At 39.4% G+C, this 17,700-nt stretch overlaps 3 protein-coding genes across 4 annotated transcripts; 1 reads left to right on the forward strand and 2 right to left on the reverse strand.

Annotated features, from left to right (window-relative positions):
* Nucleotides 1-54: 54 nt before the first annotated feature.
* On the reverse strand, nucleotides 55-8,418 carry alg9 (ALG9 alpha-1,2-mannosyltransferase). Its single transcript, XM_008427107.2, has 15 exons — nucleotides 8,210-8,418; nucleotides 6,646-6,781; nucleotides 6,385-6,519; nucleotides 6,053-6,123; nucleotides 5,614-5,702; nucleotides 4,547-4,682; nucleotides 4,389-4,476; nucleotides 4,076-4,181; nucleotides 2,971-3,093; nucleotides 2,578-2,732; nucleotides 2,361-2,490; nucleotides 2,132-2,279; nucleotides 1,258-1,387; nucleotides 1,047-1,177; nucleotides 55-904 (listed from the first exon to the last, which is right to left on the reverse strand). The coding sequence occupies exons 1-15, from the start codon at nucleotides 8,347-8,349 to the stop codon at nucleotides 781-783; spliced, it is 1,842 nt and encodes a 613-aa protein (XP_008425329.1). The 5' UTR covers nucleotides 8,350-8,418; the 3' UTR covers nucleotides 55-780.
* Nucleotides 8,419-9,269: 851 nt separating this feature from the next.
* Nucleotides 9,270-12,628, reverse strand: fdxacb1 (ferredoxin-fold anticodon binding domain containing 1). Its single transcript, XM_008427103.2, has 5 exons — nucleotides 12,152-12,628; nucleotides 11,908-12,064; nucleotides 11,017-11,220; nucleotides 10,750-10,908; nucleotides 9,270-10,673 (listed from the first exon to the last, which is right to left on the reverse strand). The coding sequence occupies exons 1-5, from the start codon at nucleotides 12,327-12,329 to the stop codon at nucleotides 9,473-9,475; spliced, it is 1,899 nt and encodes a 632-aa protein (XP_008425325.1). The 5' UTR covers nucleotides 12,330-12,628; the 3' UTR covers nucleotides 9,270-9,472.
* On the forward strand, nucleotides 12,261-17,645 carry LOC103475465 (mitochondrial import receptor subunit TOM40B). 2 transcript variants are annotated; one of them, XM_008427106.2, is made up of 10 exons: nucleotides 12,261-12,322; nucleotides 13,406-13,605; nucleotides 14,183-14,250; nucleotides 14,327-14,419; nucleotides 14,808-14,909; nucleotides 15,050-15,155; nucleotides 15,381-15,503; nucleotides 16,250-16,326; nucleotides 16,406-16,508; nucleotides 16,591-17,645. In XM_008427106.2, exons 2-10 carry the CDS (start codon nucleotides 13,422-13,424, stop codon nucleotides 16,728-16,730), a joined length of 996 nt encoding a protein of 331 aa, XP_008425328.1. In that variant the 5' UTR covers nucleotides 12,261-12,322; nucleotides 13,406-13,421; the 3' UTR covers nucleotides 16,731-17,645. The 2 variants fall into 2 exon arrangements, with proteins under 2 accessions (XP_008425328.1, XP_008425326.1); XM_008427104.2 differs by lacking the exon at nucleotides 12,261-12,322 and adding an exon at nucleotides 12,761-13,017.
* Nucleotides 17,646-17,700: the final 55 nt, after the last annotated feature.

Below are 17,700 nucleotides of genomic sequence, written 5' to 3' on the forward strand. Positions count from 1 at the left end.
ACTCAGGTCATCAAGTGTTTTTCAGTGTGAGAAAAAGGAGAAAACAGAGTTGCACACAGTCGATCATGAATTTATTCACATTATTCACAAGTTAAATTAACACAGTGTTCCTATACATTTGTCGTTTCCAAATTTCATACTTCTCCGGATTTGTTTGGTCAGTATTTTTGGCAGAAAGTTTTAAAATACAAAAACCGAACTTTACCATGGATTTATAGAAGAAATATTTGCAGTGAACACTCTTCAAAGATGGAACCTGCAAAACCCAAACACTGGAAGGAGAAGATAGCGTAGGAACCCTGTCAACGACACACCCTCATTCATTTACCGTTTCCACACAGTCAGACGTTACATTAACTAAGATCAAATGTTCAGAGGAATTCTTCAATTCAAGCCACGTTTTCAAGTACAGCATAAACAGAAAACAGTTGGATTTGTTGTGCCGTGGCCTCTTAAGGTTGATTTAGTGTAAAATCCTGTTTCTGCTTACGCCTTTAAGACATGAATGTACAAACACGAAAAAGTAAAAAAAAAAAAAGCTTCGCTGATGATTGGCAATCACATCTCCATTCAGAGCATCTTCTGACAATCGCTCCAGCCCAAAGCAGACGTGACGTCTTTAAAGGGTCCGCTAATTCACACTTTTTTTTTTTTTTTAAACAAACCACACCACATGCACACTGACACACAAACACCGGCTGCGTAGCTCGGATGTAACCGACTCCTAATTTTTTTTTCAATAATCTTGGATGGGTCAGGGAGAAGGATCAGGCCCAAAAGTCAGCCGTGGGCCCGCTTACGAGGCTGCTTTTGTCGCCGTGCTTTCAAGATCATGTACCGTCTGTAGGTGGTGTGATGGTCTGATATGAATGGGATGTAGAAAGCTCTGAAGAGAGGGGAGGATCTGAGAAAAAAAAAAAAACTCATTAAAACATGCATCCGTCTTTTAACTTCTGTGAACATAGAAAAAAAGCATGTTTATTTTAAATATCAAGTGTAGAACAACTGGAAATTGTCAGAAAGTCCGTAGTAATCTGTCGAAGTACCTTGAAGCTTGAAGGAAAGGCTTATAAGCAATGACCGACCACTCTTCTTTACTGGTTGAGTAGCGAGGCTCAAGTGGCGATTCCTCATCCGTCTCCAAGTCCACGAGATAGTGGCACTGTTTTATATCTACCTGCACAAAAAGGAAATTTCATGGGTCAGTGAAATTATTACCTACGCACTGCCAAACATCATTACGTCTAATGGGCTCACATATCTGGAAGACTCCTCCAGGTTCTGGTCGTTCATATTGGTTGGAATGATCTGCGTGGCCTGAGGCCCAGAGGCGTACGGCTGAGGAAGCTGGCCCTTAAACGCAGACTGAATGAAGTGGAGCTGCCAGCTACAGAAAAAGATGAGACTCTTAGCAGAAAAGATAAGAATCATCCACTCTAATTATTAAAACAGATACAGAAATAAAAGTATTTTTGATGTAAAACCCCTTCCAAAACTGTTCTGGTAATTGGATAATAATGAGAGAAGATACTTATGATTTGGCAGAAAAACTGCAGAAGAAGTAGTTTAGGCAATTAAATACCCACACACACACAGAAAGCTTAAGGAAAAGGATAAATCAAGACAACAGTACTTTATTTGAAACTAACGTCACATCTGTCTCATCAAAATTCCAGATTTAATACACTCTTGGTACGTTTTAAACCTATAAATCCAAAAGTTCACCATGGAACGCAAGACACTTCTGCAGAGCTTAAAGAGAGCAAAGAGAGATGGATGGGCAACTAGAGGATGGACAAACCGGAGGAAGGATGGATGACTGACAAATGGAATGGATGGAGAAACAAGTAGCAGATGGATGAGTGTAACTTGTTGGCATTGAGACGTGGAATAAAATATAGAAATTGCTGTATTTTTTTCATACTATATTATTATTATAACTTTATTTATGTGTTTTTAAAGACTGTGGGATTCCTGTGACATTATCAATCTTTTGGTAATTCTCCTGCAACCACACATGATGTTTTATAACTTGTATCGTGTTTTTCTGTTATCAAACAGGATGTTTTAAGACTTTCTCACAATCACATCCAGAAATGCAAAAAATCTGTTACTAATGAGTACTACTAACTTGTGAGGCAGAAGGAAGCTGCTTGGGAAGCGGTACCACTCTTTCCCAACACACACACTGACTGGTCGGCCGTCGGGGACGGAGTGCAGCGTGGGATCCTTGGCGATGCGGTGAAATTCTGGATACAGGTCCAGAGGAGCATGGTACCCTGTAAACACGACATAAAACTAAATCTGACCTTACTTTGAGCTGACAGGCCTGCTACCAAGACTCTTGTTTGCGCACAAACCTCTGAAGAGAGCGACAGAGCGAGACAGTGACAGGACTGTGAAGGCAACGACAGTGGTTAAAGCCAGCCAGTTGGAGGAAACGGTGTAGTGCTCCAGTCGGTATCGCTGGAACAGGAAGTGGTAGCATTTCTGTGGAAAAATAAACTAAAATACTTTATCTGCCCCAACACTGTCAAAAAAAATGAAGCCGTACACTTGGAAAAAAGCAAATGATACCTGTAAAGACGAGAGCGCTACTGCCCCACTGAGGCAGATGAGAGGGTAGATGGGAAAGAGGAAGCGCTCTTCCTTGTGAGGTCTAGTGAAGAAAACCAACATCCACAGATACATGGGAGAAAGAGTGAGCCAGTATGGGCGGCCCAGGTTCTGAACTGCGAAACAAAAACAAAAAAGCAACATGTTAAATCACAATCTGACCTGATTATTAGTACAGACAAACTCTTTAACCACGTGTAAACTAAGGGGAACTAATGTGCAGAAGAGCACCAGTGGATGGGTATGTTTCTTAAGTGAGATCTTGTCACAAATAAAAGTCACAAATGGAAACCTGAGTGCTTTGATTACCGTTAAAGTAAAAATAAAACAGAAAAGAAGCGAGTCAGGCCTCACCATTGAACCTGTGCAGCAGCGTCTCCATGAGAGCGGTGAGCGGCAGGGAAAACAACGCCAAAACAAACACCAGGTTGAAGTTCAGGACTCCATTCAGAAAGTAAAAATGCCACGGCTCCGTACCTGAGAACACAGAGTGACACAAACAGAGTCCAATTAACAATGAGTCGCTCTAAATGTTACTCACAACTACCCATCAGATCGAAAACTTATTTCAAGGCATCTATCATGAAGATATGCAACTACATTAAATGTGGATACATGTAATATGTGACATATATAATCTGATAATACATTTGAACTCATGTTTGCTCTGTTCAGTATTTCATCTTTTTCTATAATTAAAAAACAACAGAGCAGTAGAATCTTTGTTATTATTATTTGTTATAATATTATATAATAATTAATTTTAATCTGAATAATTAGATGCAGAATTGAACAGTTAGCTATCCGAATTCATTAGATGTTAAAAATAATAAACATATGTAAAAATTTACGATTTGCTCCTGTGCAGAAGGACGATCAAGAACATTTCTGAGGTTGCTATGTAGTTGGGGGCACAAGGACAGTTTAGTTTATTCTACAGCCTAAGTATTTTAAATTAGGTAATGATTCCACTTTATAGTCTAGAATAAAATGGAAAAATACCACAAAAAAAAGTGAAATAATTAGATCAGATTTGACATTTTTATAAACAAAAATCATTTCATTAATGTCCACCTCTAATTTTAAAATTGTGTGTCAAATAAATTAGACATGTACAAATAATTATTATTTGACTTAAATTTACTATTTTTATTTCAAATTGAAACATAATAAAAATGGTTCATGCCTCATTTATCTCTTGGCAAGCTGAAGTATGAAATGCTATTTTTTTTGTTCACTAAACTTCTCTGAAGCAGTCATTAAAAATTTTCTAACATTAAATCCTGGCACTAAACAATGAGCCATGTTCCTCACAGACAAAATTCTCTGATTATTTAAAGCATTCTATTGAAATATTAAATTATAATGTTCCCCTGAGTTGTTTACTCTTCTGACATAATTTTTAAAGGAATGTGACAAAGAAAATGAGACATGGCTGTGATGTACTTGTGCAAATTACCATAAAGATCCGGCCCATGTTCTGTAAAGACATTGTAAAGCAGGATATTGAGTGGAGCAATCACCAATTTGCCATAAAAGAAGGAGTCCACTGCCACCAGAGGGACCTTGAAAATGTGAACAAAATGGAGACAAAAATAAATAACACACTTCTTCATTTATGAACACAGAAAACATGAAAAAGTGCATGCTGGGTAATTTTTTGAATAACTGAAAAACAAAATGTAATATCTCTCTAGTTTGACACAAAAACAAGATGGAGATTTTTCTAAAAGTTTACTTATTTCACAACATATTACAGTGAATAGTCTCACCAGCAGCAGAAGCAAAGCAAGAGCGCACCAGATCAGGAAACTCTTCCACTCTCTCTTTATCACCAGCAGGTCGAACGCGATCGGAAACCTGCACAGATGATATTCAGATTTTCTGAATTTTACTTTTAAAGAGGGAGCGTTACCGTTTACCATCTTACCCAATCAAGGCAGAAAATGGCCAGCCAACGATTCCACCGGCGGCCACGCCCATAACAGCCAGTGGTATCGAGTCCTGAAACCACCCCGTCATGGCAATCAGGGTCGTGTACATGCAGAAAGAGGAAGGCAGAAAAGCTGAGGAAAAAAAAATAAAAATAAAAACGATGAATGGTTAGGAATGAAAAGCTGACGAAAACCTGTCAAAGATTCATGCCACGTTCTAAGAATAGTAACTGGAGGCTTGTTCTTGTTAAAAAGAGTCATAGTACGGTACGGTTAATGAACCGATACAATCCACTGTCACCACATCCTCATCCAGAAAGAGGGATTGCTGCTGCATCAGGGATTTGATGCCATCGGCTGATTTTCCTTACTCTTTGCAAATTGGTGTAATAAATTCAACTTGACTGGATGGTTTTCTAACTAGGATCAAATTGGAACGCATGTAAATGACTCTGAATCTGTCTACATGATTGTATTAGTCTGACTATAAATATGTATTTAAATTGGTCTTCTAAAGTGCCTCTTGTTCCATGTTGACGCTGTGTAGATAAAATAATTCAAACTGAATTAATGTCATCTAAACTTTGGTTGCACAAGCAAATTGAGGGAGCAGGGAGCGAGCAAGTCGTCTTGAACTTGTGCAACTATAAATAAGTCTTAAAGACCGAGTGAGTGCTCTCTCTCTCTCTCTCATATATATATATATATAGATATAATTTTATGAATTTCAGCCAACAAATCAGGAAACATTCAGGACATGTTTCTGTATTCCCAAAATCTAAGGAATGGTGGCTACACAGAAGCTGTTTTCTGGGGTTGGAAATTTTTCTGTTTCAAATTGTAAGCAGAGGAGAAACTATGTAATTATTAATTATACCATAACTTGCATAATTGTACACTGTGGCAGTCCCATGTTCCGTAAAAAACTAAATACCCACTGCCCAGTTCATTTAATAAGTCAGACAGAACATGTATTCCTTTAGCTTTTAGTTTCCATAGTAGGTAGTTTACAATTATCTATCAAACAATAAAAACTGATAAGCTAGGAATTAATCTGACCAACCTGCCGAGGAGCAGAACATTCCCGTGCTCAGGACAAGAAATGCCAACATCAGCCTCCCCACATGCAAACCAAACTTCTTACAAACTGCCCTGCATCACAGCAAACAAACAAATCAAACACTTTACTTCAACTCCATTCAACTTTCAAAATGCATTCAAGCACTGCCTGGCCAAAAACAAAAACAAATCTCACAATACTGAAAGGGATCTGACTGTTCCTTTAGTTTACTAAAAATCAATCTCAGCAGAAACCTTCAGAGGGGACCTCATGCTAAAAAAAAAAAAAGCATCACTTTAGAGAATAAGACGCCTTGCAGAGGATCAGTTCAAACATGGCAACATGATAAGTTGTCTTAGTTGTTTTTTAACCAGGCAGTGGAAAACTTAATATAATTTCAAAGTGCTGTATTACTGTCTTGTATTTAGGGGAACAAACTCACTTGTAAAAATAGAGTTCACAGACACAGCAGCAGAATGCTAACACACACCGCACAAAGTAGAACACCAACACCTGAAACACAGCACAACACAAGTTTTTAAATCAAAGTGCATGTTTTGGCATCGTGATATGCAACAGTGTGTATTTTTACATAAATAATTCCTACCTTTAAAAAGACAGAATTCTTAAAGACATTGTTCTAATAGTAAGGCCGAGGTTCATGTGAACAAAGGCCATTTACTATGAAAGAAACTCTTGATGACTCTCAGCAAAACATTAAAAAAAATGTAAACAGCTACATCAAAAACTGAGATTCCAGCTTATGATACCAACCTTGTTAGTCTGTAGAACATGGGCATGCAAACAAGCAGGGAGCGCATGCAGCCATAAGTATGCGTAGGATCTGATGGCATACAGTGGGGAATATTCCCATGTTTGCATTCCTGTCCCATACAAGAGAAAGTGCATCTGTGGAAACACAACGTGACAAAAACAACTGAAACGATGCAAAATGTGGAAGACAGGTTTCGAGGCAACTTTGCTAATTTTTAGCATTATTAACGACTTCATTTTCTATCGGAAAGTGGAACTTACAGGCTCCCAGTAGTTAAACGTCTCATCGCAGTCTGAGATGTTGCTGAGCAAAGCAGCACAAAAGCGTGCAGAGAGGAGACATTTAAATGCCGTCGACCCCTCTGGAGCCCACACCTGCCCTCCACGACTTATCGGCCTGTTGGAAAGAAAGAAAACATCCTCGTTTAAAACTTGTTTACAGTCAACATGCATAAGACTCAAAAGATGCACTGAAGATATCCAAAAGGTCGTTAAATATTAACAACTTATTTAAAATATGTATAAATAACTCATAAAAAGTTATTTTCAAATCAAATGTAATCACACTCCACGTGGGCACTATGCTCTTTACAGTGTTTTACTAATTAATGATTAACTATGGATTAACCTTTATTTAAAAAACCAAAATAAAAACTGTATTGTCAAAATGATTTAACTTAAAAATATAAACTAGCAATGAAAAACAAAGTACATCTCAGAGACAATTACTAGTGAAGAGTCTGAAAGACTATGTCCCAGAAAACAAAAATATATCTCAGTATGTCTCAGCAGCATACTTCAGTATTTTTAATAACAAATATACATCATGCAGGTGCATCTGGTCAACAATACACTTTTTCCTCCCTCCTTTAGTTTGAGTGCTTATCCTTTTTTTTATTGTTTACTTTTTTCCTAAGGTCTATATATCAATCTCAGAAGGCCAATGAAAGAGTGATAGTTAACATTAAATATTTGGTTAATTTGTCAGCAGTAATAACGGTTTCATTTTGTTTTAAAAGCAAATGATTACCTCACAAGTAGTAGTATTTTTCTTCTAGACTACATTGTGAAAATATGGTCCTTCACCATGCCTATTCACAGTCGGCACATACCTTAGCAAATATATATTTTAATATAACTGGCTTACTGTGCCTACAAAGAGTAATTTTATTTGGGAATCCTGCATGTCCTGATAATATTTTCATTTGTAAAAGGCGTCTTCTAAAGACTAAACAATACCTGAGCTTTCCCAGTATTAAAGTGGGAACATTTAACATGTTCTGTGTTGGAAGGATGTGATCAGTGTTGCAAGTCTTCTTTGTTTCACATCTTTCATTAGATCGGATTAGATAGACGGCTCAGATCCAGCCCAGCGCTGATCCAATGCTGCTTTGTTATTAAGACACGTCATCCCATGAACCTGTCAACATTTTATCTAGATGGCTTCAGTAAGGTACCAAAAACAACAATTGCTGGCATGACAGTAGCGCTGGAATTGACGCCGAAAAGCTGTTATCTTTATAAAAATGTGCCGTAGCATCTGGGGAGAATGAATGAATCTGATCAGGTAAACCCGCTTTTTGAACCGCAACAGCTACAGATCTACAATGCGGAACTGCGCTACAATTAACAGTCTGTTGGGGGTTTATTACTGTGAGCAGACAGTCTTATTAATTATCCAGTGGACGTAGGCAAATATTTTTTATCACTTTGATATTGTTAGAACTTGCTATGAAGTAGCTAGCTGGCAAAGCTAGCTGTCAGTCACTCCATGGAGCGCACAACACCGTAGTCTCAAGCCTCTCTTCTTCGGGCTCGTACTCACTCTTGCCGGGTCTCTGTTATTTTGCTTTCATCGGTGGCTTTCTCTTCTTTCGTTGGCCGGGCTTCGGCTGGGACGTTCACGTTGTTTGCATCCTGTCTGCTGCCTCGTCTGGCTCGCTGCCGAAGCGCCTTGGCCGCCATGTTTCACCAGCGCTGCTCTGCCGAGTCGCGCTTCGGTCATTTTCGTCTTTGTTCGGTTATTGAGCCCAACCTCGTTTCTTCTTCTCGCAGACGTCGTGTAGCGCATCAATATTATTAATTATTGTATGAAGCAATAATGAAGCGTTTGATTTCTTTATGTAACTTAGAAAATTAAAGTAAAATAATTATTTTAAAGTTTGATGTCTACAGAGAATCTAAAAATGGGGCTTTATGTACAATTTGTACATAAAGAGAAAGAACATATTAAAAACAAACAAAAATGCATCTACATAATAAGGAAATATGAGCAACAGAGTTTATTTTTCTTAATAGTGAATAAAAAGCACATACTTTTGTGAGTGACAGGTGAAAAGCAGAGAAGAAAAGGTTGGACTATAGGACAGAGTGAAAAGTGGTCATTAGTCAAATTGATTCACTGTAGACTGCAGAAACTCAGTAGTTCCAGAAGGTGGCAGTAGTGCAACAATTAGAAACTTACATTTGTATTAGTAAATAATTAGTTCTGTGACATATACGTGTATTTAAGAAATGCTTTGATTTTCCGTGTTTTGTAAAGATGAAATGCTCTTTTTATCACAGTCCTTGATTAATTCATTCATAACTTTAATAAACAGATGATGACGATAAAGTGGAGGAGGGAAATTAAAAAGGATTTGCTTCTTTATACTCCTATATGAACATATTATTGACAGATTTTTTTTTTTATTCTTATACTCGTTAATATTATTAATGGGTATTTTTCCTTAATATCAGTGACAAAAATGATAATGATTCTGATTATGAAACTATTTCTTTTAGAAGGTGTGGGGGGGTTGTCTGTATTATTTTTAACATATAAGAAATAAAGCCTCAAAATTATCTACATTTTCTATTTTATAATAATTTTCAGTTGATCAACATTTCAGCCTTAACAGTAGGTTTATTACATGGTTATGAGACAAACATACACTGAAAGATTTCAGTCACATTTCAAATGCATAACACAACAACCACATTTTCAACCATTGTAAACATCTGACTATAGATTTTCTAATACATTTTCTTCCAGCTAAAAGCACATGTGGAGAACAAAAATGTCTGAACTATTCTAATGTCTGAAGTGCTACCTGACTGTGACCTGCATACGAGACGAGAGCAAAACCTCCAGCTCTTTGTGAAATGTCAGGGCTTGCGTGTGTGACAGGGCGTGTGTGTGTGAGTGGTAGATGAGTCTGTAACAATAACTGGTCTGACTCAGGTCAGGGTGCGAGAATGTGTCGATGAGTTTAACCTGCTCCACAGTTCCGCAGCTAGCCTCTCGGACAATAGCGTGGAACATTTTCTCCTCCCACGCCGGCCCCGTCCAGAAGCTGATGTCGAAGGAGAAGGACTCTGGGTACAGGGAGAAAGGCTGAAAAGATGTCCCTGGTGGTGGACGGAGAGAAAACTGTTTCAGGAAGCGGGGGTCGTGACTCCAAAGCAGACGCCAGTCAGGCAGTGAGAACAAGAGAACAGCGAGGAGGTCTAAATTTAGAGACGCACTGACAGTGACGTGGTTGTTGCCGTCAGCTGTGTTGCTCGCAAACACCTTACCAATCAAACCCATCGGCTGAGCCACCAGATGTAGGCTTCTCTCTTCTGTAACTATGGAGACCCCATAGGGAGAGAGGAGCGCTTCCAACTCATGTCCTATCAATTTAACAGGCTCATTTTCCAAAGGGAAAACACCTGTGAGGAGAATCTCGTGAAAGGCAGGCAGAGCCCAAAGGCTGATGGGCACGCTCCTGAACACCACTCCACTAACACCACACAACAAGCTAGAAGACCTGTTACAGTCATCACAGGCTTCTTCAGTCTTACTGCACTCAACCTCAGAACTTTGATAAATTTTCTCTTGAGGATCTGCATTACCACTAATATCTGTGTTTATGAGGAGCTCTTCCAGCTGAGGAAGCAGTGATGGACGCAGCAGGTAAAGACCCCCTTCCACTTCCAAATTAAAATCATGGCAGCACACAGGCTGTAAACTCTCAGTTCCTTTACTCCTCACTCTGTCCGCCTTGGTAGGAGGTGAAGTGGCTTTTATGTTTGAGCAAACTGCATCGTCTTCTTGAGCCTGAGAGGTGAGTTCTTTCTGAAGCAAGTGGATCCAGTAGTACTGCAAAATGTCAAGATCGTGGCAGCAAGACTGCAGTTGCTTGGCTGATATAAGGAGGGGGAAAGGTTCTCTTTTCATGGACACTGGCCAATGTTTCCCTAAGCCTTCGAGAAGAAAGTCTTGCACCAACTTGACAGGATGGATGGAATCCGAGGAGAGGAACCCCCTAAGGAGAAAAAAAGAGATAGTAAGATCTGCTTACTTATTCACAACATATTATAAAAGTCTATTAGTTCCATTACCTGGATACATAATCACTGAGCTCAGCTGGTATGTTATAGTGGACCATCTCCCCTTCAGCAACCTCCTCCATCTGTACTATCTGGACAGGAGTGAATGGGGTGCTGCGCGAAAACACATGCAGCAGAGCTTTCTCCACGTGAAAGCCTTTATCCTGGCTCCTGCACAACAGCAACACGCTTGTTAAACAACGTTGGATCCCAAACACACACCGCAAACACACAGCGGACACACAGTCCTACACTTCAACACTCACCTTGACTTCTTACCTGTATCCAGTGGACTTGTAGCTTGGGACGTTGTCACTTTCAAACTGTCGCACAGCGCTGAGAATGAGGTGAGCTTCGGCTGCCATGGCACTCACCTGCCAGCTGTTGTGCCACTCTCGTTTCGGATGGTCCGCCGGAGTCCCGCCTTGACCGTTGCACAGGGAGACATGAACCTCCCCGTCTCTGGCCAGAACCTCAACACAACTGGAAGTTTAAAAAAAATAGGAATTTAAATTTGACATCTTTCAGAACTCTTGAGGACTTCATAAAAGTTGAAACATATTAGACCCTCTGGGCCTTGAGTTTAACACATGTGCTATTCAGTATCAAAAGGTTTAGGTCTGAATATGCTTGGAAAAACAAAATGTAGTTTTAGACAATTTTTTATTGTCCATTACTGCTTAAATCCATCTATTCATTTATCAACCGATCCATTTGTCTGTCTGTCTAGTTATCCATGTTCATCCATCCAGTCGTCTATTTATCCATCCATCCATTCATAACTCCATCAGTTTGTAATCAATCCATCCATTCACACATCCTCCTGTTCATTTATTTATCCATTTACTCATCCATCCATACATTCGTCTATCCATCTATTCATTCAGTCACGTTTGTTTGTCCATTCATTCATCTGCATCAACCATCTGTCCATCCCACCATTAAATGAACATCCATCCAAGTCTAACATCCATTTGTTCGTCCATTCATTCATCATAAAAAAATATGTGAATAAATTCACCATGAATTTCTTTTTCAGTTGGTTTAGATTTTTAGTTCAGAGCGAGAACTGTGCTGACTTCAGTCAAGAGAAGTTTTGCATTTGGAGGTGAAAAACGTGTAGAAATCCCCTTACATGTGAAGGCAAGATGACGTGAGATGCTGTGTTACCTGAGGAAGAAGTTTTTGAGAAGCTCTCTGTTCTTTTTCACCCCACTCTTCCTCCCACAGTGGGGGAAGTTGAACACCACTCGTTCAAACACACGGCCCTTCAGGAAGGCGCACTCCCCCAGCTTTGTGCAATCCACCTCAAACAGGACACTTCCTCCTGAATAACAAGGACGAGAAGTAATCACAAAAGTCCAGAATAAAATAAATCCGCTCCAGCAGCCACAGATACTGGAGCTCTCGGTACCTAAATCCTTGATGGTCTGGATGTTGGCGGCGGCTCCATCGTGCCGCAGTGCCTCCTCTTGATGCTGCGGGCAGGTGGCCGTTATGTTGCTCCCCGATTCAGAGTCCAACTTACACACGGAGGAGGAGAAGGAGAAGTTCCCCTCTCCCACCAGCAGAACGGACCGTGAAGGTGACATGTCACACACACTCGAAAAAAGGGGCTTAAATTATGAATTTCCCTAACAAGTTGCTCTGACGTTGTTCTAGCTTTTGATGTTCTGAGACAGAAATAATGAGATGACGACAAGCGACAGAGACCACTTTCCCTCCTGCTGCTTAACGGTCTAATAGAAACTCACCAGCTGCATTTTTAATCAAACCTCCGGCGTTTAGGCATCTAAAACGGACACATTTTAGTTGTTCGCTATTTTCATTTTATTTTAGAGATAAACAAATGACCTTCCTGTACTCGTCACTGCTGCTACGGTACTTACAACTGAAGTCACCTGTGGCAACCAACGCTGGTGTCGCACATAAATTGTCCGATGAGAAACAAATCTCCAGCGACGTTACGCAATTTTCTCTGAATTCTCACGTCCTAAAAACACCAAATCGTGGTCCTATAAATAAAAAAATAGTCATAGCTGTGATTTTCTCATCGTTGCATAGAAATGCACTAATTTTTAGCCCTCATGTTCATAATTATGTGTATGGAGGGAAGGATTTGCAGGAGCGACTCACAGCATCTTGAACAGGGAGGAATCTACAGCATCACTTGATCTGCAGCATCAGTTCGCATATTTTAAGTTACTCATTTATTTAGGAAGTTAATACCCTTGACAATGTTTCTGATGTGCGGTTCCCAGTTTCGCTCGGGATTTTAAGGTACTCCGATTACATTAGGATTTTTTAATGAAACAGTATTCACCTGCACATGCCAGATTTGACTGATGCTAAGGTCATGCTAGCTAACGGAATTGCTGCACTTAGTCATGGAACCAGTGCCTATCCATCTCATTCATAATTGTATCTATAATTTCCCTATTAATCCGTTTACATTTTCCACACAATCAATTCTGCATTGCTATTCTCTGGGGTCTTTGGTACAAATCTGTTTGTTATTTTGTCTGTGGCTAACTCTACTATTTCTATGCTCTACTTATTTTGTTCTCATGCAGGATCCCAGATTGCAGCTGTATAAAAGTGCCTTTAAAGGTAGCAGGTATGCAAATAAATGTGTCATAAATGTGCTCTTTGTCTCTACGTCCTTCAGGAAGCATTGTGCCCACATGGGCAGTGTTCTGGCTTTGTCTTCCAATCCGGGCCATCAGAACTGGCCTTTCTCCAAGGATCATCTTCCTTCTCGCTGGGACGCACATCCTGCCCACTGGGACCGTCCACCACGCTGGGAGAGGAGAGATGGGCGCCTACCCAATCCTGGCAGCTTTCACTCTCTCCACAGAAGCTGCAAAGGTAGCTTAAAATTGATGAACCAAGATCCGTGTAGTGAACACTATGACTTACAGTCCCCTGCACATTTCATAACATCAAAATTTTAAAATTCAAATGTATTTTCTTTGGATTTTATGAGATATACCAACACGAAATAGCGCATAGTCATGCTTATGTTCATTCTGTATCATATCCCTATTTATACATTATTTATGTTTTTGGCTTTATATTCACTAACGTTCTCTAATAGGTCTCCAAGATCTTTACAAAACAGCTGGATTTATACCAAATTTTGCACAGGTGAACGCCATTTAAACATTTGGTGACTTAAATTGTTGCACTGTATTTCATTTAGGGGCATTAGATTAAAAGGGGGAATAATCTCTGTTTTTTAAAAAAAGAGAAAAAAACACAGAATTTTTGTTCTGTGATTATGCCTTGTTTTGTGTTGGCCTATCACAAAAAAAATCCAAGTAAAACATATTGAGGTTTGAAGTTGTGACATGTGGAAAAACTCAAAGGCTATTAATACTTTATACCGTGGTGTTTACCATTCTATACATGTTTTATTTTTGTTCTTCTTCTTTGACTCCACCAGATGTGTTTCCTCATCAGATTGAGGGTGTCAAGATGATTATCAATAAAACTTTGAGTAGCTTTTTTAAGGTGACTCTTCATTATTTACATTTATACTTTGAAACAATATTTTTATGTTTGACTAAAGTAAAGAGTCTATTTCCAGGTCAGTCATACCCTCCACCTCAGTGCTGTAAGTCCCTCCTACTATCGGTTCCACGTGGAGCATCTGCAGTCTGACGACTACAGCAAGGACAAGGTTGGACCCAAATAATCGGATAGCTACATTTTTACTGCTTTTCAGAGTTCCTGCTTAGTTTCGAAGACTTTTGAAAATTATGAATCTTAGTTTAGGATAAGTGTGGAATAAGAAAACATACTACCCAAATACATTTATATTTGTAGTCTTTTATTTTAAACTTTATTAATATCTGAACTTTAAAAATAACCAGTACAATTAGTTTGTTTTTAGTATGGGTTAAATAAATGATGCACATACAAGTATTTCATCCAATTTTATTCTAGAAAAGTATAACATTTTGACTTAGTATATTTGCAGGAACCCTCGCTTTGTTAACAGAATTTTTTAGAAGCCATTGCAATAATAAAATAAATAGATACATTTTCCTTGTCTTATCCAATTTTAGGACGCCCCAGCATTGATTGGTGAAATGGACTCTTCAGGTAGTTTGAATGCCCACGCTCTCCTTCATCTCACCGAGCGCGTTCGAGCCAGAACGGTATTCCAGGTGAGTTTCCCGGTGTCTTTTGGGGCCGTTTATATCCGTCCCATTTGCAGCGTCCATACAAGTCCGATCCCTCTTTAAAAACTGGTGCAGATTTTTTTAAAAGTTTTTGCCAGAAACTCACAGCCTAAACTGTATTTCAGACCCAGCAGTCTCAGTTCGTAACGTGGCAGTTTGAAACCGAGTACAGAGGGAGCGACTTCACGGCTGCTGTGACAGTGGCCAACCCAGACGTCCTCAGAGAGTCAGGTGAGAAATGGCACCTAAAAATCTAAATATATATGCTTTCAAATATTTGTTTGGTGATGTCAGGTGAGAAATGGCAACTAAAAATCTAAATATATATGCTTTCAAATATTTGTTTGGTGATGTAAAATATAGTCTAAATGTGTCAATTTGCACAGTTGGTAAAGTTTTTCAAGTTTTTCATGATGTCTCTCTGGTAAATTTTTATTATATGCATCTTGTGTGCAGTCATTCTGGTCGCACACTTCCTGCAGAGTGTGTCATCTGGCCTGGTGTTGGGAGGAGAACTGGTGTACCACCGAGGACGAGCAGAGGAAGGAGGAATTCTGACTCTGGCTGGACAGTACTCAAGTGAGATGTTGTTTTTCCACTGTTAGAGGCACTTTTTTACCCTTTAACATTTTCTGAGGTTGAAGACAATAAAGAGGGCTATCTTTGATCAGTTATCTCAGAATAATCTCTCAAGATCCTTTCCTGTGTGCTCTTTCCTTGAACGTGTGCCTCAGATTTTCTGTTGGATTTTTTCCTGTTAACTTAAGAAGGCAGAGTTTGTGTCTGCTAAATCATATTTGTGTTCATAGCTTTCAGTCATGCACCACAAAAGGCCAATGATGATCCTTTTCAGAATATGTTACACAAAATCCCCTCATATTAATAAAGTATATGATGTGCACTACTAACAAGCTTCCAGTGGTGTTTGTACGGAGCTAAATCAGTCTCATAAAGATTCACAAAGTGAACAATAATATTTGCATGCGTACAGGAAGGTTTGCAAATGTAACATAATTCACAAATGTGTATGGCACAGTGCATAAATGCGTACCTCAAGATTCACACACGCATAAAGAGTTTGTCAAACTTACACGTTTCAAACTGCACACGCATACAAATCTGAAAGTACATGTGCACGAATCGCCAGCTGCGGACGGATTGGTCATCACGACGCTTTCGACTTTTGAGACTTTCTTACAGCATCATCTCACTTTGGATTCACAAGTGAAAATGATGTGTTCAAGGCTGGTGAAAAGCTGGGATGTGACGTATTTTGCCTATATTTTTCAAAAGGTTTCTCTTTATTTTACTTTGTCGCTATGCAGGGCCAAACTGGGTTGCAACCCTTAATGCTGGCAAAGGCGGCGCCCATGCCAGCTACTATCACAGAGCCAACAAACAGGTATGAACAATAACAGCCTGTGGCATTTATTTACTCATCATTTGTGTGCAGCATGCTGAGGGAAAATTTGTTTTGCCAGATCCAAGTTGGGGTGGAGTTTGAGGCCAGCACCAGGACGCAGGAGACAACAGCCTCCTTTGGGTACCAGATGGATCTCCCGGAGGCCAACATGGTTTTTCGAGGTAGTCTAAGGTGATTTCAACTAAGGTTGCTCACTGCCAAAACAATCAGTGTATCAGGCGTCTTTTTATGGCAAATGTTCAGGTATGATCAACAGCCGGTGCATCATTGGAGGTGTGTTGGAGAAGCGTCTTACCCCGCTTCCTGCCACCCTTATTATGGGAGCCTTTGTGAACCACAGAGGTGACAAGCTGCAGGTCGGCCTGGGCGTCAACGTGGGATGACCCACAAACACGTGCTCAAACTGGAATTATGAAAAGAATGTCAGGACATCAATCCAGAGAGCTACGTTTGAGATTTGTTTTGAAAATGCACCGACTTAAAGGGTGCATCACCTGCACTGAAACTCTTCCTGTTGGTTTAACTCCATGTATCTCACCTTGCAACCTACCTCTCAATAACAAGGTGATGTTTTCTGATTATGGGGAAAGAGGAATGGATGCTACTTTAGAAGGGTGCATCACCCTCTGAACTTTGAAAGCTGAAAGTGAAATTGTACTGTATACATAGAGTATCAATTTTATAATGTCGGTAGTCATGAAGAAATGTATAAATATATACATAAAATAACAAAAATGTACTTCCGGTTTTAGTGATTTACCTCGAAATTATGTATTGTTGATTGTTCTGCAAGCTGTTTCTAAAAGAGAAATTCAAAATATCATGGTATTTTACATTTTTCACAAAGCCAGCGGTCAAGAATAAAGCTGCGGACAACAAAATCGAAAACATTTTCGTCGCATCTGTCTTTCAGGCTTTGTGAGTTTGCAATCACTGTCTGGCATTAAAAAGAACAAAATCACTGGCCTGAAGCTAGTTTTACCCCTCACATGGAATAAATACAGTTGCTTAGGTCTGTATGAATTTTTGTCAGCAGTTAATGTTAATATGATCCCCAAAGAAACACAGAGGAGCAAAACAAATGGATCTGAGGGAGTCTATGCACTAACAGATTTGTGTCTTATATGGTTGTCCCAAAAAGGCATTTAAAAACACGAATCTGGCATTTTCAGTCCTATTTAACAAATTCTAAATACTTTAAATATGTAATGTATAATCCACTTCACAGGACATTGGACTGGAGAACAAGATGACTGTACTCTTTTCTGACATGATTTAATAAAGATGTTATTTATGTCTTCTGCCTGTTTAAAAAATCCATCTGAGTCATAGTGGAATGGACCAAAGTGTATT

Source organism: Poecilia reticulata, linkage group LG14 (assembly GCF_000633615.1).
Source record: "Poecilia reticulata strain Guanapo linkage group LG14, Guppy_female_1.0+MT, whole genome shotgun sequence".
In the NCBI taxonomy this organism is placed as follows: domain Eukaryota; kingdom Metazoa; phylum Chordata; class Actinopteri; order Cyprinodontiformes; family Poeciliidae; genus Poecilia; species Poecilia reticulata.

Excerpts from the sequence above, each read along its gene's own strand:
- LOC103475465 (XM_008427106.2), top strand. The coding sequence starts at position 13,422 with ATGGGCAGTGTTCTGGCTTTGTCTTCCAATCCGGGCCATCAGAACTGG. Across the intron at positions 14,251-14,326 it reads CTTTGAGTAGCTTTTTTAAG|GTCAGTCATACCCTCCACCT; the intron begins GTGACTCTTCAT and ends GTCTATTTCCAG. Across the intron at positions 14,910-15,049 it reads GAGCCAGAACGGTATTCCAG|ACCCAGCAGTCTCAGTTCGT; the intron begins GTGAGTTTCCCG and ends ACTGTATTTCAG.
- fdxacb1 (XM_008427103.2), bottom strand. The coding sequence starts at position 12,329 with ATGTCACCTTCACGGTCCGTTCTGCTGGTGGGAGAGGGGAACTTCTCC. Across the intron at positions 11,221-11,907 it reads CTCAAAAACTTCTTCCTCAG|TTGTGTTGAGGTTCTGGCCA; the intron begins GTAACACAGCAT and ends TTAAACTTCCAG. Across the intron at positions 10,674-10,749 it reads CTCAGTGATTATGTATCCAG|GGGGTTCCTCTCCTCGGATT; the intron begins GTAATGGAACTA and ends TTTTCTCCTTAG.
- alg9 (XM_008427107.2), bottom strand. The coding sequence starts at position 8,349 with ATGGCGGCCAAGGCGCTTCGGCAGCGAGCCAGACGAGGCAGCAGACAG. Across the intron at positions 6,124-6,384 it reads ATGTTCTACAGACTAACAAG|GTGTTGGTGTTCTACTTTGT; the intron begins GTTGGTATCATA and ends GCTGTGTTTCAG. Across the intron at positions 5,703-6,052 it reads TGTGAACTCTATTTTTACAA|GGCAGTTTGTAAGAAGTTTG; the intron begins GTGAGTTTGTTC and ends GCTGTGATGCAG.